The 23353-nt window shown below is 38.0% G+C and overlaps 2 protein-coding genes across 3 annotated transcripts; both read right to left on the bottom strand.

Annotated features, from left to right (window-relative positions):
• Positions 1–370: 370 nt before the first annotated feature.
• On the bottom strand, positions 371–15041 carry hhat (hedgehog acyltransferase). Its single transcript, XM_062430653.1, has 12 exons — positions 14922–15041; positions 13872–14020; positions 13711–13775; positions 13389–13502; positions 12901–13095; positions 11642–11854; positions 11062–11243; positions 10293–10481; positions 8512–8547; positions 5717–5918; positions 5080–5224; positions 371–456 (listed from the first exon to the last, which is right to left on the bottom strand). The coding sequence occupies exons 2-12, from the start codon at positions 13990–13992 to the stop codon at positions 371–373; spliced, it is 1548 nt and encodes a 515-aa protein (XP_062286637.1). The 5' UTR covers positions 13993–14020; positions 14922–15041.
• Positions 15042–15671: 630 nt separating this feature from the next.
• Positions 15672–20291, bottom strand: myoz1a (myozenin 1a). 2 transcript variants are annotated; one of them, XM_062430578.1, is made up of 7 exons: positions 20218–20291; positions 20052–20086; positions 18298–18387; positions 17419–17606; positions 17052–17304; positions 16592–16757; positions 15672–16511 (listed from the first exon to the last, which is right to left on the bottom strand). In XM_062430578.1, the coding sequence occupies exons 3-7, from the start codon at positions 18380–18382 to the stop codon at positions 16283–16285; spliced, it is 921 nt and encodes a 306-aa protein (XP_062286562.1). In that variant the 5' UTR covers positions 18383–18387; positions 20052–20086; positions 20218–20291; the 3' UTR covers positions 15672–16282. The 2 variants fall into 2 exon arrangements, with proteins under 2 accessions (XP_062286562.1, XP_062286563.1); XM_062430579.1 differs by having other exon boundaries at positions 20052–20068; positions 20218–20262.
• Between the last annotated feature and the right edge of the window lie 3062 nt (positions 20292–23353).

Genomic DNA, 23353 nt, shown 5'->3' with positions numbered 1-23353 from the left:
TCATTCAGTGTAGCTTACTGGGAGGAAAACATGCCTCAACACTGACTTCTATTAGATTCATTTACAGCTTTAAACAATCATTCTGTTACAATTTGTATGCACGTCAATTGTCAACACAGTACAGAAAACGTTCACTTTTCAAAGGAAAAACATGGCTCCTTTATGTCGTAGCTTACAGATTTTTGCTGGGTGCTGCAGGTTGTTAAAAGTTGCTGCTAAGCTGCACTTCAGCCAGGTTTGGACAGGTTGAGTGGCCATGAGCCAGATTCACAACAGAAACTTTGGCTGGTGAGGACGAGTCACTGGACCCAGCAGGTTGTTCTGGTTTTTGCGGCAGCTGGGATTCTCACTCACGCAAAGTCAAGGTGACTCATGGCGGGTGAGAAGTCCACTCGAGTCCAATCTGAGCAAAGCAGTAGAGGAAAGCCAGCATAGGTGGAGCAATGGTAGACCATCCTGAAATAAAAAAGGATGTTTTATCAGAAACAGAACTGAAAATAAATGATTTTTAACTCCAAAACACATTTCTATCCTGAACCTGGGCAAAGTTTGCTACATAAAAACGGATTAATTCATTTTAAATTCAGCCAAAAAAAGCAATGCTTCCACTGCAGCATCAGTTTGTTAAACTCTCTGCTGTTTAATGTTTTTCTATTTATAGCTGCTTCTTGAACAGGTAAGGACAGCTGTCTGCATCTCCTCCCCTACTGGCTTGCCTCCAGATTATCTTGGTTACCTGCACCTGCACCCACAATGCTTTTCAATAGTCTATTCTTTCCTATTCATGGCAAAATCTAATTCGCATACACGCGGCCTGCTTCTCGCACATCTGTTCTGCCAGTTTCCTGTCTGCGGGGGAGAAAAGTAACATGGGCAAAGCCTATAAAAGCCATATTTTACTGAGGTAAATACCACCTTTAAAATATTATGTATTTCTGACATGTAAATGAATCATTGAAAGCCTTTTAGCTAAGGACCCTGCATGAACCATGAGGAAGCCATGCCGTCATGTCAAAACTTCCTAGTGTTTTTGTCTTTGCAGGTATGTAAATGCCATTAACGCCCTCAGTGTGAAATATATTATCCAACCAATCATCTCACCTTTGCTTCAGTGACAAGTACACATTTTTATGAAGCCACAAGCCAAATTTTCAGTGCATTTTAATGTGTCAGGTGACCTCCTCGCAATTTTGTAACATAAAATCGAGTTGTTTTCAGGCGGCTCTGCTGTTCTAACCAAAACTACTAATTACTGCAGCCTGGCATAGAAATGTTGACAGAAAGAAAATACAGTATGGGAGTATGACTAACCCATTTCCATCAGTTGCTTGTTTCTATGGTTCTATGGCACGTTTCTTTTGCCACTTGATTAACACTTCAGTGCTACTGAGTTCAAATGGAGGTAGAAAGGCTGCTTGCAGAGAGGCGACTCAAAACTAAATATAAAGTTGATTTGAGAGACTATGCGTCTCAGTAAATGGAATGCTTCCTTTTCTATCTGGATGCATATTTGATCATTGCACAGATAATGTGTGAATATCAGCAAATAATGTAATAATTAAGTGTAAGTGATGATACCAGCAGCCTGCAGTGGAGCTAATACAATGTCCTACTCAGGTAAAGGAACTGCAGTTTTAATAATAGTATACTTAAATAGTAAAGCACTATTTTAAAAGCTAGTGGAGTAAAACAAAAAAGATACTAAAAAAAGTTACAAAGTAAAGTTTTCAGGTAAGAAACATTTTTGAATGTACAGAGATTAGATTGAAGTCATGGTTAACAAACATATGGAGAGGTACTGATTTTCTAATCTAACTCAGCAGGAAAGTAAATCTCCTAGAATTATGGAATATTACTTTAAGTGGAAATTACCAACACTAGTGCAACAAGTAAAGCTAGAATACTCTTCTGTGAGTCCTGCAGTTGTTTGAATGTTGTGGAGAACAATTACCAATGTGTGATTTCAGCTGCAGTGAAGTACATAATTGACATAAAAGTAGATGATGAAGACGGATTACGATAATTTGTAAAACATAATCACTGAAATGAGATTCAGGCTGCGTTTAACAATTATTTTCATTCTCTATTAATCTGTCGATTGTTTTCTTGATTAATCGATTAGTTGATGTCACCACGATGACATCTTCAAATTTCTTTTGTCCTGACCAATATTAAAAACAGTACAACAATATTAACCAGTATCTGGTTTATTATTATAGAAGACTAAATACATTAGAATATGTTCACATTTAAGAAGCCGGAATCAGAGAATTTGGAAATGTTGTTAATAAAAACTGCCTAAAAACTATGAATCAATGATCAAGATAGTTGGCAACTGATTTAATAGCCAAGTAATCTATTAGCTGACTCACTGTTGCAGCTCCAAATAAGATATTAAGATAAATAAGTCTTCATTACAGCTATGTAATTTAAAGTGGTGATTCATAGTTCTGCATTAATAATATACATTGAGTCTGCTGCTTACATTTTTTAACAATTCTTTAAATCACTCCGCATTCAAGTGTAATCTTACCTGAGGGTATATCAACACACATGCGTTAGTAGTGTGCAATTCAACGAGACACTTCGGACATCTTGAGTCAAAATATAAGACTGTACACACTCTGATTAGGAGTTTGTTTCTTGGACATTTCACCAGATAGGTCAGAGTGCAATTACGCTGCTGCCTGCACCAGTAAAACTCCCAGACAGGCTGATTTAAAAGCATTGATCTCATGTTAATGAAGCAAACTGCTACCCCCGCCGTCCTGGGTGGTTTATTATGCAGACAGATGCAGACAGAAGAAACGGCATTAGGCATTTCCAGTGGATCCATTATACTTCAATTTCAAGTACAAAAACACAAATACTCACTGAAACAAAATGATTAAGTGGTTTGTTCAATGGTCTATTTAATTTCTTTGAAGTAAGCATCAGGCAGTGCCATGCGGTCTTTATTTTTAGTATTTTAATGGCCTGAGTGAGTTGCCATAAAAGCAAACTGAGATTCTCAGTTCAGTTTCTACTTTTTTCTGTGAATAATTCACAGCAGAAATGGTATTTCCAAACACCCAGTTCTTATTTTTAGGTTTCTCCTAACTTATTTACACCAAGTCTTACATTACTGTATGTGTGAAAGGAGGTCAGGAGTGCTAGAGACGTAATGTTACGCACCGTTTGCTGTGAGGCTTCTAGTTTTTAAATTTTTTTACGCACAATAAAGCTTAGCTAGTGACTGGAACATGACCTCTGTCAGTCTGTTTAGGCTTGATTTTAAGAGGCATACAGACTCCCTGACAGAATCCGAAAAGAATATGCCCCAGTCTGAATAACCAGTAAAGAAAAGGATGGAATAAAGATTGTAGAGAACCAAAAGTGTGAGACATGCAGCATGTTTAAAGGTTTCTTTCTAATACAGAAGAGACTGTACACTGGCAATCTGAAACTATTCTAAAAATCTCCATAAAGGTTATAATATTATATAATAATATCTAATATAATGTTGGAATATCAAGTCTTAACAAATTCATCAAGTCAATTTCATTTGTTTAGCTCAATATCACTAATTCACCACAGGGGGGTTTTGCTATCTGCACAGCAATACAACATCCTCTATCATTAGACTCTCGATTCAAATTAAATATGAAAAAAAAGAGTTGATTTGTGAAAAAAGGAGAGGCTGTCACATGATCCCTTCTCATCTACTTCAGCCATTGTTTTTTTTCTGTAGAAAGTGATGAATCTGATGCTCCTGACAGTGATACCACATTTGGTCTTGTGTCACATTTTATACCTCGCTGCTACCAGAACACTGTGCTCCCAGCATGCAGGCCTACTTGTGGTTCCTAGTATCTCTAAAAGTAGAATGGGAGGCAGAGCCTTCAGTTATCAGGCTCCTCTCCTATGGAACCATCTCCCAGATTGGGTCCGGAGGGCAGACACCCGCTCCTCTCTCCTCCTCTCTCTCTCTCTCTCTCTATCCATCCATCTATATCCATTAACATTCATGTACTATTAATGCATTCAATAACCTAAACTTCTTCCCCGGAGTTGTCTGTGCTTTCTATGATTGGGTTTTATTTTTATTTCTCAAATTCCATGTTTTTTTTCAATTTTTTTTTCTGTTAAATGTTTGTTTTATGTAAAGCACATTGAGTTGCCACTGTGTATGAAATGCGCTATATAAATAAAACTGCCTTGCCTTGCCTTATGTGTAAAGTGCCTTGAGATGACTTTGTTGTGATTCGGTGCTATACAAATAAAGATTGATTGATTGATTGATTGATTGATTGATTGACTTGCTCAGCACCAAACAGCAGACGGACACAGTTAGTTACTAGATAGTATAATATAGTGGAGCATTTAGGAGCTGAAGAGTCAGAGAGTTTCCTAAGCTGCTGGTGGAGACAAAAGAAAGAGCTACAAGGAGAGTAAATATTCTTAAATTCTTTGAATGAATAGAAATAAACTCTTGCTGTGTCTGTTGGATGAGTTAATAGGCAACTGTTTACCACTACATAACATGTGCCAATGTATGTATTTTATTCAGCATTAATTTTACTATTATTTTATTAAAATACTCTATAATGACGTGTCAGTATTGAACTGAGCTCTCTGCACCTAATCTGTGCCCAGCCCAGTGGTGAGTGCAGCTCAGACTGCTTATCATGTGTAGACAGGCTTCAGGAGGTACTGCCATTTTGCTTTAGGTACCAAATGAGCCAAATAAAGACACAGGGAGCAGTTCAGGGACTGGCACAACCACGGAGCAGATGTCTCTCTATTTGGGAGACATGCAGATGCATAAAACGCCTCAGTATGTCCACAGCCTCAACATCCACTGCAAATACTGCTAAATACACACCCCTATTGAACAGCAGCATTTTAAACCATTTTATTACATTGGAGAATGTGTAATTTCCTACAGCAACCATACAACTCATCTGTCAAATTAAAACACCAAATGACTGATGATGATATTCTACATTGGTAATGATTTTGGAAATGCCAGCTAAAACAATCCTGCAAATAAAGGCACTCACAAATCCTATTGAGCGAGTGTTGTGAAAGGCAATTTACCTTGAATGAAGACGCGCTTCCAGAAGATTCTGCCAACATGTAACCCCCCAAGGAACACCAGATTAGAGAGGATGAGCATGGCAGTGGAGAAGGCAGACAGAACGGCAACGCAACGCCTTTTCATTGCCGCAGAGAAATTCTGCTCCTGGGAAATTAGTAAATAAATAAGTAAATTGCTGAAGGACCACAAGAGATTTTCATTGTAAATCTAAGACACAAAGAACAGCAAAGTACCTGGCACTAATAAACAAAAAAAGATTACTCAGTAGACCATCAGACCTCATTACTATTTTGAGAACTTGAACGTCTCTCAAAGCTAGAAGCCAAAGAAGCAAGAATAGCCTGAAAGTGTCCATTGCTAATGTTTAGGAAATCAATTTTTACTCACATTAAGTTGGGCCTAACATGCCAATTAGATCTGACAGGATCAAACCAGTTTGTCTCCTATCTGAACTTGCTGTACTGAAACAGCTCCCAGCATTATCTCTTATTATATCAGATTATATGACCCATTTATTTCTAGCTACAGGAAAGATTAGATCATGTCCACACATTTTAATTTAAAATCCTATTGACAGAATAACCACGGAAGTATATCTATACACTGTTTGGAGATATATATGGATTTGAAACTTACAAGCATGGAGTGAATAAAAGATATGGCAAAGAAAGACTTCAGTCCATTTTCCACCAGAACTCCAACCCAATTCATGAGGGCCCAGTATTGTAAGTAGTCATGGCCACCATGCCATAGGCAGACAAATCCGAACGCCAGGCCAGTGGACAACATTTTGCATAGAAGACCATGCCGTGAACCTCCCAACGGCACATAGATGTATCTGAAACATAAGTAATGATGACATTTTTTAAAAACGTATTTCTTTTGAATGCAATCAGAATTAATATAGTGTTTGTAACTGGTGAAAGAAGATCATAACCTGTCCAATAAATCATGTGCTAAAATATATGGTAAAAAAAAGAAGATGCTGCGTTTATAGACAGACAATTTCATTATTTTTCACAATATGCACCAAGCACCTGTCACAGAAATTATCATGTCCTGTTCATTGATTTTTAATTAGCAATGTTCTGACGTCCAGTGCAAAAATAGAGGCACTGCAGGGAGTATCAGTGCTGCCAAGTTGTTAATAGAGCCACGAATGGGTTAATGATTTCAAAGTGGGGTTTTTGTGTGGTTTTTTCCTGTGATTCACACCAAACCCTCAACACACGTTTAACCCATCTCCTGTGTCAAATTGGCTTCACATGTGGCCATTTCCATCACTTCAGCTGGCACTGTCTTCTTGTTGTGGGAAGACGTGGTCTGATTTCAACATTTTGGTTCACGAATTAACAGAAACAGAAACAGAAAATACCCACCACATAGCTCACGCATGTCATTTTTTCAAAAGGTTTAAATGAGATTAAACTACGCACAGTACAAAAATTGCAACAGTATATCCACGTGATAGCCCACTTGCGGTGATATTATCTGACCAATTAGTAAAGAATGTGGTGCTGGGTGTGAAGAAAAATGGTTTCAGATATTGTGAGAACCTCGTCTGTCCCAGAGGTACTCAGTGTTGCAACATGCTACACTACAACGGACTTAGAAACAAACATCACATCCCGTCTACTGTTGCTGAGCTGGGAACTAATTATCTCAGCCATCCTGTGGCTAATCAATGTTCCTGAAAGATGAGCCAGCATTTTCTGAGCCTTAAATAGAGTGGCCAGCTTGACCATATTGAAGGATGAAAGTAGGTCCAAAAACAGATGGAGAGACACCAGAGAGTTAGAGCAAGAGCAAACTGAATACCTAAATATACTGAAAGTCTGATCCTCTATTTAAATGTAGATGTATTCTAAACAGATGTTAATCAAAATATGATAATTCAGAGATAGACATTAATACCTGAATAATCAATTTATTATATAACATCTGACCACTGCAGGCAGATGGTGCATACAACATGCATATCAGCTTTATAGGCTGACAGTAGGAATTAGTTCTTAATCTGGCAGCTATTATTATTGGACCCTGAGCTCTTATGAAGACATATTTTACTTTTCTCACTTACTTTAAGTAAATCAGAGCTGAGGTTTAAATGCTGCCCCCCCACTCAACCCAACCTATGCCCCCACTTATTTATTTACAACTAATATTTCCCAGGATTTGGAATCAAACACTGCCTCATATGTTCTGTACTGTACCTGCAATAACTCAATCAAACAACCAGTAAGAGCTCTTTTGTTTGCCCGATAGCTATATGAGAGTGAAACAGAGAACCTGAGATACAACAGCATACAGGCAGGGGAAGCGTAATGGAATGGTGAGGGATGAGCCACTTAGCTGCCCGGAGAGAGACGGGGTGTCAGTGAGTCATGTAGAGCACATCATTTAACACCTACGCACTCATCTAGCTCTCTTCAGACAATTTCAACAGAATTTCAGAACTGCATTAAAACCTCTTTAAAAGCACTTTCATAAGAAAGAACGTCGGGGCATTGTGTAACGGGTATCGTTTTGCATCCGTAGCCGGATAATTGCGAGTGATGCCATTAAGCAGGAGAAAACAATTTCCAATGGACACAGATTAAAATGGAAACTTGCATTTGCAATTTAAATTCTGGGATCTTTAGCAAATTAATTAGGGACACTTTAAAAGTCTTATGTGCCATATTTCATTCGAAACTCATCTTTCAACACCTGAAAAGCAGATATACCAAACATATCAAACAATAGAAAAAAAAACCCAGTCAACACAAACATTAATTAGCAAACAATAACCGAGACAAGGGAACATTTCCACATAACATAACAGTGTGTTCTCTGACAACCGTGGAACTGCAGTGTTTCCTTAATGTAGCAACCCGCGTCTACCAACTGGACCATAAACTCCCAATAGGCTGCATTCACTCGAGTGTGCATCATTAAAAACAGACAAACTAATGTGCGTTGTCCAAAGTACAAGTGAGCAAACACATAATGCTCCTTTTACATATGCACATATAAAGCGAGGAGGCATTTCTCCAGGATGCAGGAGCAGTAATACAACAGAAGAACTATTCACCAACAACATGCATCCTCATAATCATGAGAAAGCCTACATGCAAATGCAGCATCCTTGCCTATTATGATGAAACATGCAGGCAAACAGCTGTAGAATGGCACCTGTTTGGTTATTCAATTGACGAGTTCAATGCCCTGCCGGAAATTAGCTCTTTAAGTGTGAAATAAATGACAGATAGTATAAATAAAGCACATGCTAAATATAAGGAAATTAAATTATGTATACATAGCTACATAAATATATGTAGACAGATTAATAAATATTCTGATAGAGCTTTTGATTTTGATTCAATTTAACATCTTTAGTAAAGCATTAACATCTGAATTAGTCTGTCCACAGCTCATGAAGTGCCTCTTACCTGATGAGCCATCGATACAGGCCCTCATCAAAATGCCTAAGAGTAGAGAGGACAAAAAAGGATATTTGAGTCACAGATTTGCATAATAATATAGCACAGTGTAAGAAACACCTGAGCACCAAGTTTCGCATATAAACTGAGGCATGTAAAGGAAGCATGATGCATGTGTGTTTGTGTGCCCAATCTTTGTCATCAAGAAGATTAGAAAAAGAATTTACATTTAGTTTTTTTAGGTGTTGCTGCTGTTTTGTTCCCAGCGCTGCCTATAAACTGAGGCTGTTTCGTCAATGATGTAAGTGGACAGCTTTATGCATTCCATCAATGTTGTCGACATCGGCCAGCTCAGCACACACAGGCTGGGATTGGAGTGCATCGGTGTCAGCACATTGGTCAATCCAGTCTGCAGTCGACACATTTTTTACTGCAAAACCAAACGCACAGCTTTCCACCTTTCAACTTTATGTGCTCTAAATTAAGAAAATAGCTTCTTTATTAATCACATTTAAAAACAGATACTTTACTATCATTTTTTCACTACTTCTATGCTACTATGATGTAAAAGACATTTTCTCCAGATACTGTAACATGTTTGGGGTTTTTTTGTATATTGTGAGGTTCAAATATGTTTAAATGTGGCTGATCCTAAAACATGTTCTTATATTTTTCCAGCAAATCAGCTAAAAGTCTTTTTCATTTTCCCAAAGTGGTGAGCATCTGAAACAAACACTGTGACACAAATGTTCACTGCAGAATGCACCTGGATATTAATCCAAGCAGTGGAAACTTTGCTGACTTTAGCCTTTTTATATTTGAAAGTCTAATGACGGTGCTACATCCCTGTGTAACAAGACACTGCAATGTGTGTTCATTCACTTACACAATTGTGACCCCTTCAGTATAAACCTGGCATAGTCTCCTCTTTTGCTTTGTACAGTAACAGAAGTTTTTCATGAGCTTAATAAAAGTAGCAATTATCATTAACATTATTTTTATCTCTCTGCTGAGGTGGATGTGACAGAAATAATTGATTGAAGTCAATATGAGGTGTGCATGTGTGATTATAAACCACTATTACTAATTCTCGTTTATGCTTGAGTGTGTTACATACATACATTCTGATATTTGTCAAATCCCTTTTAAAACAGGCACTCTAATTTGTACTATATTTGCTGATTTTAACATGAATTCAGATTATATTGTGTTTAATGATTTACTGTTCTCTTTCCAATGTTGCTACCGATCTGTTTTACTTGAAGAGTGAAAGTCCCACTCCCACAAAAATGTGTTTTTATTCAGCAGATCATTTCAGAGCCTCGGGCCCCTGAGCGCAAATGCTGTGACCTCTTTAGGTGTCAGCTGGACCATATAAGACACACATCACTGTATGTTATTGTATTTTGTATGTCTGGAGGGGATCTTTGACAAAAAACAGAAAAGATTTGACCTGCAAATGTAGAATCTGTCCCAACAAACCATTTCAGCTTGAGTCTGAAAGACAGATGTAATGTTCCTCATGTGGAGGTGACCTGTTGTTCTGATTGCAAGTAATGACAGAAGATGATACAATTCACTGTGCCCAGTCTGATTGCCAAAGCACAGTGAACACTCAAAGCACTTGACATTAAATGTACGTTTTCTTCAAGCATACCAGGGACTCTAGCTTTACTGCAGACACTGAAGTGTTTAGGAATGCTGCAACACCAACATACAGTAATACTGTGGGGTACTGTACTGTTAGGTCAGTGGCATTAACTGGAATTGGTTCCTTCGTATGACCTTACCTCCACATCCCTGTGAAACTGTACATGATGCTGACACAACGAGGGACATTTGGGGGAACGAGCTTATCCAGAGTGGCCAGCATGGACGGCAAGCCAAACAGTACCAGATACTTCACATAGAAGAACTGGACGAGGGCCAGGGCCAGACCACCTGTGACACAGAAAGAGGAGGTATTCAAAATAAAATGTCTTATTCTTATGAGTATTTTTAACTTCTGTAGTTTCCAAATACATTTATCCAATTTTATAACCTGGCAAGTTCATTCACAGGTGGTATTAAAAGGGACACAAAGTCACTATGGCCACTAGGGGGCAGGACAACAGCAAGTAAATGACTGAATTGATTAGTGGATTTATTACTGCACATGAAAAGTATCCATTGCCATCTATGTAAAGTACATTTACCTCACAGAATGTCTGAGTCTGAAGGTCTTGACTCAAAGACACAAAGAGGTTGTACACAAAAAGGTGACATAGCCTGGCTAATTACACCTTTACATTTCTGTCATTTAGTGGAAATATTAAAACAAATACATATGAATATAATCACACCACAGATCATAACAACTGGATTATTAATTGAGGCCAGTGAGTAACACAGTAATCAGCATATCTGACGAATATCAGAACTAATGAAATCCAGTGGGGGTAATGTGTTTTTAAATTCTGCATCTTATAAACATGTTCAGTGTGTGTCTGAAGTGGCAGGAAAACATTACAGCAGAACACTTAATATTGTACATGGAAGCCAAAAAGTGCATATAAATACTTACCCAAGGCCCAAGGAGGGAGAATTTCTAAGTAGGTTTCATTAGACTGGATGGAGTGCATGTACATTACATGGATCATGTATTCTGCAATGCACCACCACAGCATGATCCGTCCTGATCTGAGCACAAAGTAACTAAAAGCAGATTTGTCCCTGTCACTCTCCTCAGCAGGCCTCCGCATCTGGAAGTGTAGATAGTGAGCATGTTGTTAAGGGTTGCTGGTTAAATATTCGCAACCAAAAGAACTACAGCTGATTTAATTTAAAAAATGTTTTAACACATACTTTATGAATGTTCCCATCTACTCCAGAGATAGGTATTAAAAAAGGAAGCATAAATATTACAGAAATGATTGACTGACAGACATTTGACCAAAAACAAAGGTGTTTATTTCTCTACAAATCTGAAAATGTTATTGTTAATATCCTGCCACTGATTTACTTTGTTTTACGTTTATAAGAAGTTGACCTGAGGTCACCTTTTTTATGAGAGCAGCAATCAGAATCAGCCTCCTCCAGAGAAAACCAAAAGAGGCTATTATAGACTAAATTTTACATCAGGAGTAGGCTTTTCTCTTACCTGCTCAATGTAGTCTTTGTATGTGATAATGGGTCCATTGTAGAAAAAGGGATGATAGAAAGTGTATGAAAACAGCCAATAGAGCTGCACAACGCCACCACGGTTGAAAGGGCACCAGCAATGCTCCAGGCTGAAGCTGATGAAACGCAGACCACAGACTGCAACACTGAAGAGTAGCAGGTAGTACTCCTCTTCGATCTCGTACCAGCCTCTCTGTGTAAATCAGTGGGAAAGCCAATCATTTTTAACACATTCCTTGAGAAACTTTATATTAATAGTGATGGTTTTGCCACTAAATGTAGATGTTATTTAAATTCCCTTATTTAAAATATACATACATAGCAGATTCACAGCATATTTAAACAGTTTCAATATTCTTCCCACAATTCTCTTAACAATGACTTAAGAAAGCTTTTAATGAGGTCTGTTTAACAAACATTGTGAATATTACTGCTTTCCAAGTCTACTGTTTGAACACTGGACTCAACTGTATGCAACTGTATGACTGCATGTGTGTGGGGAAGAGCAGATGACAGAAAGATTTTTAGAGGCATGCACAGGTCTGTATCTTGTATTGCACTTACAGTAGTTTTATATGTCTAAGCATTAGAGCTGGATATACTGTATGGCTGCTCAGCTGTAGCCTGAGACATCAAGCACTGTGCAGTACAATTTTCTTTTTTCCATTTTGTGGTACTACAAAAAAAGGCTGTTACTATGCCTCCTATGTCCTTTCATTGATAGTTATTCTCAAATACTAGAAAGAAGATAGAGAGAGAGAGATAGAGAGAGAGAGAGAGTAGTAGGAAAATAATCTTTGGAAGGGACCATAAATTGTATGCTTGATGTGTATGCTTTCAATAAATTCATTCAACTTTTACTCTGTGGTATGGACCCAAAATGATGGAGCTGAGTAAGTGGGTTCTTGCGCCCTCTTGTGTTCTATTAAAAAGGTCCCAAAAACCTATTTTCTCATGAGTAAAGAGGTCCAAAACTGTTTTGGTTATTACAGTTGGTTTATATCTGTATTTTTTCTCTTTGCTCTTCTCACTGGTTTTAAGTGGATGGCTCTGTTGCAAAAATACAACATCACATACTTCCAGACACCAATTAGCATTTAGAAACATTTGACCTAGAATCTGATCCCATTTAGTGAGCTGGATTACTGTCAATAATTCTATTCTCTGTCTATTTTATCCTTTTAATGGACGATAAAGATGCCCCTCAGCAGCAAGTATAATCCAGGCGATACAACCCACCTGGATCTCTTGAAGTGGTTGGATGTGCAGGGTGCAGAGGAGCAGCAGGTTACAGGTCCAGGACAGAGCTGGCTTTCGCAGTTGGGCCACTGAGAAGGACAAGCCCAGATGTAGCAGCAGCACACCCACACCTTTAATCCCCAACACAATGCTGGCTGCTAAGACACCGTATATTGTGAGGGCTGGTACCCTAAACTGTTGGAACAATATCAAAAATATGGCGGATTAAAACACCTCTCACTTAATAGAAATTGCACACTTGGCGCACAGGTGGTCGAGTGGTTAGAGCGCATGCCACGTACGCAGTGGACCCCGGTTCAAATCCCGGCCGGAGGACCTGTACTGCATGTCACACCCCCCTCTCTCTCCCATTATTTCCTGTCTGGCAACATATCAAATAAAAAGGTGTCTATGCCTGAAAAAAATCTTTTAAAAAAAGAAAAAAAAGAAATTGCACACTTAACAGTACAACAGCTACTGTTTGCTACCTTTGGGTAAAAGATGCTGCTCAATCTGGATATTGCACCATGTCCAATCAGAGTCCAGAGCAAAGACTTCTTAGCCCATCCAGTCCAGAAACTCCACTCAAAGTCCGAGGGATCCTGACAAAAAAAACAAATAAACTTTATCATCACCTAAACCTTGAGGCTCAAATGCTAAAAATGTTTTTATGTGCATCAACCAAATACATTTGTGCTTTTGTGACATTAACTTGCTTGAACTTTAACCTACTTGTGTTTTAAATGAGGTGTGTCATAAAGTAGTTTTAGAGTTGAGGTTTTAAATCAGCAATTCCAACAATGAACTTACTCTTTTAAACCCCCGGAGCAGGCCTTCTTCCAACAGGAATCCTCTCTCTAATCCTGCTTCATGTTCTGAAGGAACAAAACCGTAAATGTCAGCTTCATTTTCGGTAGTTTTTCATGTCAATTCATTGAACCGCCACACTGATATTTCTCCATGGACCTTACCTTTGGAGAATTTGTGAAGTTCGTAAAAAGAGTACAGATGAGAGCCGAAGGACAGCACCCAATACACAAGGATCTCTGTCCATGGCAGGGGTGCCAACTGGGCCTTTAATGTAGATGACATCAGGCAAAATCACTGTGCTATAGTGCACCTAAAACACAATGACAGAGATATCCACTCACAAAAGCAATTGGTACTAACTCTGAGTTGCTGATTTTTTAAAAACTCTACTATTAAATATCAACAACTTAGCTTTACAATATATTTGAAACTGACAGATAATGTAATTGACTCATCAACACAAGAATATCAAGGATATCCTTATCAAATAAACAAGGAAATCATTGTAGCACCATCATTAAACTTGTAAAATAAAAGTCTGTTAATTTACATGCTCATTCCCATTTAAAATAAAAAATAAAAATCTTACATTACACTAAATTTGTTATAACAATACATTACAATCTGATTCAAAGGAAGGACCATACACTCTGGGAAAACACCTTAACATCGATCACTTGTGTTAGCGTAACTATGGCAACGTTATATATTAATTTTCAGAGAATTTATTAATGGTAAAATGTATTAATCTGAGTTCACTTTACACTTAAAAAAAAATATGTAAACGGCACGCTGCATTTGACAGAAGTAACAAATGGTAAAAGGAAACTTCCCAAATCTGACTAACCCTGATAGCTTTTATCTATCGTGAACAAAGTAACGTTTAATACTAACTTCGTTTAACGTCAAACGGTTGGCAAACAGCAATCACTGCCGTTGCTAGGCAACACTGCGCCCAGAGGTTGCTAAACGACCGACAAAATCAACCGACAGAGTAGCTCCAGCTCAAGCGGACCGGTGTGAGCTAAGTTACTGGGCATCATATTGGCATTATAGATTATCGAGAGACAATTAAAAGCATTTCGACAAGTGTGTGTGTACAAGTTTCCGTGCTGCCTGGGCTATTTTATTTCCATATAGTTTGACTACCTAAAAAACTCGTAAGCTAACGTGGTCCTATTTGAATGCCAATTAGCTAACGCCGCCCTTACCTAATAATGCTGCGCTGTTGTCCATTGCGTTGGTGTAAACTGCAGTCGGTACCGTCCAACAGTGCTTGAACCGTAGGATAGCAAAGTTAGTACACGCCGGGTATCTTACCTCAAAGGTACAATAATCTTCTTCTCTTTCATTCTGTCATTCAGGACTGGCAAACAACTATTTACGGCTTGACCGCCCCCAGCTGTTTGGGAGGGACTAGTCATTTCATGCCCGGTGGTAATTAGAGTTTACTCAAGTACTGTACTGAAGCACCTGCATTACTATTCCAATACTTCATTGTATTAATAGGTTTAGTTGACAGCTATAGTTACTTTGAAAGCCAAGATTTTACAAATAAAACAAATGACCAGCCTCTAAGATGTGATACAAAAAAAAAACTACAAACATTAAATAAACAGAATTAAAATGTAAAAATATTGAAATATAACACTATTAACAATTAGCCTAAATTATTTTACTTTTGATACTCTAAGTACATTTTGTTGCTAATACTTTTGTATATCTACTTACAAAAAAATTAATTCAGGACATACTTGAAGTGTAGTATTTTTATTAAGTAATCTATACTGTGGTAGTGTTCTTTACTATTAAAGGAAAATATCTTACTTCTTCCCCCACTGGTTTTAGCTTACATCTTTAATATTAAATAATAATTAGATACTAATCATAATAAAATACAATATAAAATAAAATCACCAAAACCACCAAACCATGAAAATCAATACAGATTACCGCACACACAAAAGGACTTCCCTTGACATTTTAATCATTCTCTTCAAGATTATTGTTACAGTTTAAAAGTTTATTGTGGAGACACTGTGGAGGGTAAAGTTGTTAATGCATCAACAACTGAATCTATGCATGCATCCAGAATTAATTCTTGTTGCCCATAGCTCAAAAAAGATTCAGAGGATCTTAACAACAAAAAAGGCACTGGGAAATAACATGTGATAACAAGTTGACATCCAGACAGCATGCACAACAGTAACATCAGCATAAATCTATCCTTCAAAAAGCTTTCATTCTTTACTTGTTCACAAAATCAGCAACATTTCACAGACAACATTTTTTCTGACAAATTAAAGGAGTACGCTGGCTCAGTTTATGAACTTATCAAACACATTTAATTTCTTTGCCTTACAGTCAAACACAGAGCAACAACATTACCACATGTCATGTATGCCATCAGTTATTCACACTGAGAGATTCAAATTCATCAATATAACAGTTAAGTGTAAGCTCATCTATCATTCTTGTGAATGCTAAAATGTTAACATGCATTTATGCTTGCATGTGTGTCTGTGCATAGTGAGTGTAATGAAAGTATGTGTATTTTTTTAATTAATTTTTTTTACAGCTCATCGGTCTCTCCATCAAAGGGCACATCCATATCCAAATGAATGCTAGTGGGCTCACTGCTACCCACCCAGCCAATAGGAGTGCGGTTGAAGGTAGGTCGGCCACCGACTTCCTGATTGTACACCACTGCTGGTTCGGGCTCCTGTTTGGGCGGCTCAGCTGGCAGCTGGAATTTCAATAACAGGTTGGCCTTTTCAAAGCCGCCGAAGGGGATGGCACTCCTGGCAAAACAAGGTGAGAGGATTATTAAAGCCCATGCTTATCACAAAGCACCTATAAAGTCAGACCTTGAGGGAAGTACCTGTTGAAGCTTTTGAACTTGGGGACATCCTTGTGCTCATGTGGACCAGGCATTCCAGTTTTCAGAGTGGCTATCAGAATCTCATCACCCTTCATGGCCTTCTCCCATGGTGAGATGTACGTCTTTATATAAACAGGCTTCTTATTCATATCGTCTGATCCACCCCCTGTGAAGATAATGTCCACAGCTAAAGTATATGGCACTCGACAGGAGTTAATAGTGCACAATTTAAGTTGTAAAATTGTATTCAACAGTGCCAGGACTGACTAATATTTGTGGATCATTTAAAATGTTGTTGTTAAAGGAACAGTTAAAAACACCTAGGAGCCGGTTAGCTTGGAACAGCACAAAGATTGGAAACAGGGAAACAAGTAGCCGGATTCTGTCCAAATAATTAAAAAAACTATTCTATCTTCGATGTATGTACATTACTTATATTTGTTCTAAAAATGATACCAACCTTTTAGTGGAGTCCACTCACTAGCTCCTTCTCCTTTTCCATGGTCACCCCCACCTGTTCCTTCACCTCCTGCTCCTCCTGCCCCACCTGCTCCTGCACCTTTGCTTCCAGGCTTTGGAGGAGGAACGGGGGGCCCTCCTCCGACATGTACCCCTACATGATGCAGATGCCTAGCTTCTTTGCTGACAAAATGCCCACCGACATTTATCATGTGACCTCCCATCTCACCTCCAACAAACTTCTGCAGGTCTTCCTGAAAGAAATATAATCAACATAACCAGCCACACGCCATACATCCCATTCATTCGTATTTTCTGATTAACCACGTTAAATTGGATTATGTTTTCTCCGTGGACTAGGTTCTCACCATCGACTCACTGCTGAAAATGTCAGGGTTGTTCTCATGGATGAAATTCTTGACCCTCTCCTGCCTCATCCTGAACATCTTAGAGCCTCGGTTGTTCATTAAGGAAAGTTCCTCCAGCATGATGTCCTTGGGAGTCCTGATCTTTGTTCCCAGGTCAAACTCGGATGCCTCTGGTTCTGACTCATACTCTAGGTAAGGAACATCCAGACAAAAACAAACATTTAGTAAAATCTTAATGTAGAAACAAAGTAGAAATCTTTTAATTTTGATGAATGTTCACTTTTACGAAGTAAATTGACCAGGGAGATGACCATTCACTGATATGTTTGTCTTCATGAACAAAGATGCTTTGCTTGTCCTAACCTTAGGATTGGGATTCCCTGTACTAACATGGCAATACAAACTAAAACTGAATAAATCCACAAAATCTTAAGTCTATCAGTATTAAAGCACCAGAAAAATAATTGCTGAGGTCTTGTTTGATGGTTGGTTGTTACTGATATAACTGCAATTATAACCTTTAAGATCATATATATCCGATCAGATATGCATAATCATATGCATATCTCAAGACACCCACAATATTTCCTTATCTTTTCTATCTGGTTCATGCATTTACTGCATATGCATGTGTTTCTCTTGAAATCATGCAACTAAAGTTCACCTGTCATGACATTTAGTGGCTATTGATAGTAAAAAAAAAAAAAGAAAAAAAAAGAAAAGGTATCCAGTAAGATAAGTACCCCAACTACCTATCACCTATCATCAATCTATTTATGTGTACTGTGTTTATATGAAAGAGTTGCAATTGCTCAAAAAGGTATAGTGACCATATAGAAAATGTGGTTTCATGTTCATCTCATTTCATGTCAGCCTTACCATCCTGAGTGACATGTGATAGGTCAGTTATGATCTTGGAGGGCTTTTTCCGCTTGTTTACGGGGGCAGGTGTTCCCACAGGCATGATGACTGGTGGGTTTGGAAAGAATATGCCATTAGCAGTAATATATTAGTATATTAGGGTGTATCACTAGTAATGAATTGGTTTATTTGACCTTTAACATATATTGAGCACATTCAGCAGTGAGTGACAGAAGTAAGTTTGCTTCATAAGAGGCTTACTGTATATTATACAGTAACATTACATTTCACATAGCTCCTATTCAAAGTCAGTGGCATGGTTTTAAATCTTTTTAGCTGCAGACTAATGTTCAAATGCACTGAAGGGAGCGTTTTTGTTTCAGTTTTGAGAGTCATTTCACACAAGTGAAAGATGCTGCTTTGCAATTATCTCAACCATTGCACCAAAATCTTAAGATCACTCTTCACCGTCAACACCTACAGCCATCAACAACCCCTGAAAGAGAATCCACAGGACCTTAGTGTATCAGGAAAAGAGACAGCATGGACCCTACTCATTTTTCAAGTTCTAGGGGGATGTCAGTGCCCCCAGATTCTCAACATTCCACCGTCAAACAGATGTCTGCTCTGAAGGAAATATATAGCTCAATGTGCATTTCAGTTTTGTTTAGGGACACAAGATCTGTATACACACTGAGTCAACGTAAACAGAAGCACGCCGTGGTTCAGGCGGGAATCAGTGATCAATTCATTCAGGTGCAATTCTATTGCAGTACAAGTGAAGGCCTCAGTATCATAAAATAGCATTTGGCATTATTCATATCATCTGATCATATTTCCAAATCTGCAGCCTGCATGGGAACATGAGGGCGTGTAAAGTGGGACTAATACTTTCCTCTGTCTCATCTGTCGCGGCAGATCAACTGAGATATCACTCTCTGTTGCACCATATTAACATTAACAACCACATCTATTACAACCTGCGGTGCCTCCCTACAGTTATCTTTTTCCTGCATTATCTTCTTTGACTATGCCGTACCGTTTATCCTCTTCCTAAATGCATATCAACACCTTTAGCTCTAAGCAGTTTCTTTCAGGCCCCTCAAGTAGCAAAACATCGCATCCCATCTACTGGCTGTAATTCAACCCACTGGGTCTATTTTTAAAAGACATTTCCAGCCAAGACATTTTCGCGACGAGTAATGGCGTCATTCAACTATCAAATGGGCTTAACACAACCCTTAACAACACAATACACACCTCCAATAAACAATTCTCAGAGTACGTTTGAACCTCAAGGAGAAGTTTTTTTTGGGGGGTGGGTTTGGACATTTTTAATTCCCTTATAATAATCACAATCTTAGGGCCCCTCGCGCTCAGATCTACCACCCCCTTATCAGGGTTTGGTGACAGCATATAAAATATCTGCAACGCCCACAGAGAGGGATGATCAGCACATTCACCCATTCCTTTGGTCATTTTAAGACGTAGCCACAAAATCTAAAATCAGTGATTCCCCGAGCCATTTTACTGCAATAGTTGGTTAAAATCAAAAGCATTCTCATCAAAAACAAATAATCTGGTTTATTGAATTGTTGAGGTCTTTGTCCATTTTGTATTCCCAGTGCACAATTTCTAGTCCCAGAAATTATGAGTAGAAGCATAATGCATATCTTAACTCCCTCTGCATGATTTGCAATAACCAGAATTAAATTAAAGTTTTTGGTTGATTAGTAGCACAAAGCACACCAATAGGATGCAGATTCACTCACCGGGTTTTATTGTAATCCTGGGAGGAGAGACAGACCTATAAATACCAAACAGAGAAGAAGAGACCCCTGGCTCAATGTTGGTGATCTTGATCGCAAGTTACAAATCCCTAAGTGCCTCTGACCCTAAGTATGGCTGGACCAAGGTCCTGGGAAGTGCAAAACCTACCCTTCACTCAGATGGCAGATCTTCCAGAGGGTTGAGGGTGTGGGCGGCAGCAGTGTTGGTGTCAAGATGGGGGGAGGTGGTGGAGGAAGAGGAGGTTGGGGTTAGGAGTATGAATAGGAAAGGGGATGGTGGGGGGGAGAAGTCTCTGTTGGCCAGCTGAAAGTGCTGATGGGGATATTAAAGGAACAAAATCATTCTCACAGATGGTTCAGAAGTCTATATATAGTTGCAAAGAAGGTGGGGAACAGAACTCAGTTATAAGATAACCTCAAAGAGCTATGGGCTGTGTTTAGGGTGACAGGGAGAGGGAGGGAGAGTAGAGTAAAGTATGTGTGAGTGCACAGCGCAGGTCTGAGGTTAAACATATATGTGTGTATATTAAGGCCATGTCTGTTTGTCAGTTAGCTCCTTTACTCCTTATGTTACTCTAACCTGACACTAGATTGTCACATTTTCAGTTTCTTTGACGCATGATGTGACTAGACGTGATGGACATGCAGAGACAGAGCTGTTAGAAACTGCAGCAAGTGTTAGCTTGGTAAAAACTGCACCTGCAACTAGAGAGAGTACTAGAGAGCATCCAAAGGCCAGCAATCAGTAAAGTCAATGCATGTTTTTGTCCTTCCATATCATTTATAATTTTGTTCATTTTGAGAGCATTCAAAGACAGAAATTCAACAACCATTCCTGGTTATATAACTTAAATATAACTGTTAACCATAATGTTGTAGTATTGCTGTAAAATCTTTTTTGCATTTAAATATTTCTTTTTTAGCACATTTGAAAAAAATGTCTAATATTTTATTGTTATTATTATTACCTTCTGTTTCCACTTTTGGTGTGTTGGGTAGGATAAAAGTATGGTGAGGTGGGTAGGATATATTGTACAATGTACAATATTTAAATGTTTAAGACCCCAATAAAAAAAACATTTAGATAATTGACAACATTCAAAGAAGAAGAAAACTTTAAGTTTTTTTTTTTTTTAATGAAATTATTTAAAAGTCTGAGATCCAGGGTTAAAGCCAATACTTTAGCAATACTTGGACTTGTGACTTAGAAGTCAGCACAAACTTTTAACTACCCACCAAAAACATCAGCATAATCATTTTTTCTTCACATTGTATATATCTCCCTAAACAATGGTCCAAATGCTGTTTCAAAGCCTTCTCCACAATGTCAGGATATAACAGTCTGATACTAAAATACTAAATCCCTTCCATTTTATTTATTTTGGCTCAAAAACAGTTGAATTTCAGAATTTGTAATTGAACTTAAAGTCCTTGTGAAGTCATTAAATATCCAAGAGACAATAACAAGAACATGTCCTTAGAACTCTCATTGTTAGCTACATGTTATACAAGTTAATGCAAAATTCAGTATATTTGAAGTTTAAAAAGAGGGGGAAATAATGACCAGAAAAGTATGTGTACCCCTTCTTTTATTAGGGCTTAATAGTGTTGTCATTTATCTTATACTGCTCAAATCTCATACTGTCATCATTCACAATTGTAGTAATCGTGCTTTTTGTTCTTACCCTATGTTAGTGTAAACTGATCACATCTTAATTTTCAGGAAAAAAAAACCCATTGAAGTTTTTATTCATTAACGACTTTGGGATTTAGAAACATTTATAAACACAACATATTATGATCACTGTGTTATCAGATACTGGCCGTCTATCCACTGCAATGACCAACATTTTAAAGCTATTGTAAGTATTTTGTGGCTATGTTTGATCAAGCACTTCATAGTAGGGTAAGGTTTCATTGCAGTTTTGTGAACTGCACAGTGTGTGGATGATATCGTATTCTCATATTCACGAGAGCATGGTTGTCAGTTAAACAGGCATGCAACATAATCCTGGGGGTCTTCAGTAAGCTTTGGGGGGTTTTTTATGAGTGCTTGGCTTAAATTTAGAACTCCGGAAGCTCAACATAACAAGAGCTTTCTCTGAAAGTTGGCCAGGACCTTGCTTGTCTTGTATCCAGACAATGGAAAGAGAAAATGTAACTGCCAAGAACAAGCGGAGAGTTTTTCTTAATGTGAATTGCAGGTTTTGGTGTTTAACCTGACCGAGTTAAGTGTATTTAAATGAAAAAAACAAATTTGCTGATCTACAATATTTCTGTGGATCTGTATAACTCTTTATTTATTATTGTAAATAGGAAAGTGGTACATGTTTGGCTCAGTTCTATCTTTTTTAAGCATGCTCTAATCCAACCTCCTCTTAAAATATCAGGGCTTGACCCCTCAGTCAGTTTTAGACCCATCTCCAAACTCCTTTTTTATCCAAAGTCAAAAGTAAGTTTTGTATCATCTGCTGTTTGATACAGTCAGATTACAGTAAGTGAATACTTTTCAATTTGGCTTCTATGTGAATAATAAAAACAGTCTGTTCTGTCCTGTTTTAGCCACTGTTGGAAATAACACTGTTAAAGTCCTTCAAATAACTTCTTTGCTTTCTTTTTTAGCTGTTTTTTTCTCACATTTTGTTTTAACAATTTAATTTAATCTTCCAGTGTCAGTATTGTTAACTGTGATATGTTTGTGAGGTAGTTTGTACCTTTAAATAATTATCCTTATTCAAAATTATTCAAAAACTGACACTGTTGTATTGGTTATAATTCCTTCTTGTTCTGGACATCGATGACACACCTCCAAAAGCCTCCTTGCCCTCCATAAGACCGGTAAATATTTGTGCCCCCACTTTAGAAGATCTCTGCAAATTCTAGAAACGTTCAACGTAATTAACAAACAAGTCAAGTGATTGTTTCAATCTGATCTCATGATTTTATGTTTTCAATAGCTCTTGAAGCAGAAACTTTGTAGAAGATGAAAAAGCCAGATTTATTTTATCTTTTTAAAGCAGTTAAATTAAGAATAAATCCTTAATTACAGTAGTGACCTGGCAAAAAGCTGGTTTCACTATAAATAGTCTTCTGTTTGGATATTAGCAGCTCTATATATAGGCCCCCCATGTGTGTTGAGGTTGGCAACAAATCGCCCTTCTGACTGCACGCTCAGTCAGAGAGGAGTCCAACAGACTCCAGCACCACTCAGTGGCAAATGTTCATTTGAACAAGAGGAAAACAAGGTTGTTTCAAATGCACATACGTATGTGAGATAATGGACA

Source organism: Scomber scombrus, chromosome 12 (genome assembly GCF_963691925.1).
Source record: "Scomber scombrus chromosome 12, fScoSco1.1, whole genome shotgun sequence".
NCBI classification, from domain to species: domain Eukaryota; kingdom Metazoa; phylum Chordata; class Actinopteri; order Scombriformes; family Scombridae; genus Scomber; species Scomber scombrus.
Note: the sequence above shows the minus strand (reverse complement) of the source record. Positions and strands in the feature narration are given on the sequence as shown.

Coding starts and splice junctions, on each gene's coding strand:
- myoz1a (XM_062430578.1), bottom strand. CDS start 18,382: ATGCCTGTGGGAACACCTGCCCCCGTAAACAAGCGGAAAAAGCCCTCC. Junction 16,758..17,051: donor TGAGTGGACTCCACTAAAAG/GTTGGTATCATT, acceptor TTATCTTCACAG/GGGGTGGATCAGACGATATG. Junction 16,512..16,591: donor AAGTTCAAAAGCTTCAACAG/GTACTTCCCTCA, acceptor TTGTTTTGCCAG/GAGTGCCATCCCCTTCGGCG.
- hhat (XM_062430653.1), bottom strand. CDS start 13,992: ATGTCATCTACATTAAAGGCCCAGTTGGCACCCCTGCCATGGACAGAG. Junction 13,776..13,871: donor ACTTCACAAATTCTCCAAAG/GTAAGGTCCATG, acceptor TTGTTCCTTCAG/AACATGAAGCAGGATTAGAG. Junction 11,855..12,900: donor AACCACTTCAAGAGATCCAG/GTGGGTTGTATC, acceptor TGATTTACACAG/AGAGGCTGGTACGAGATCGA.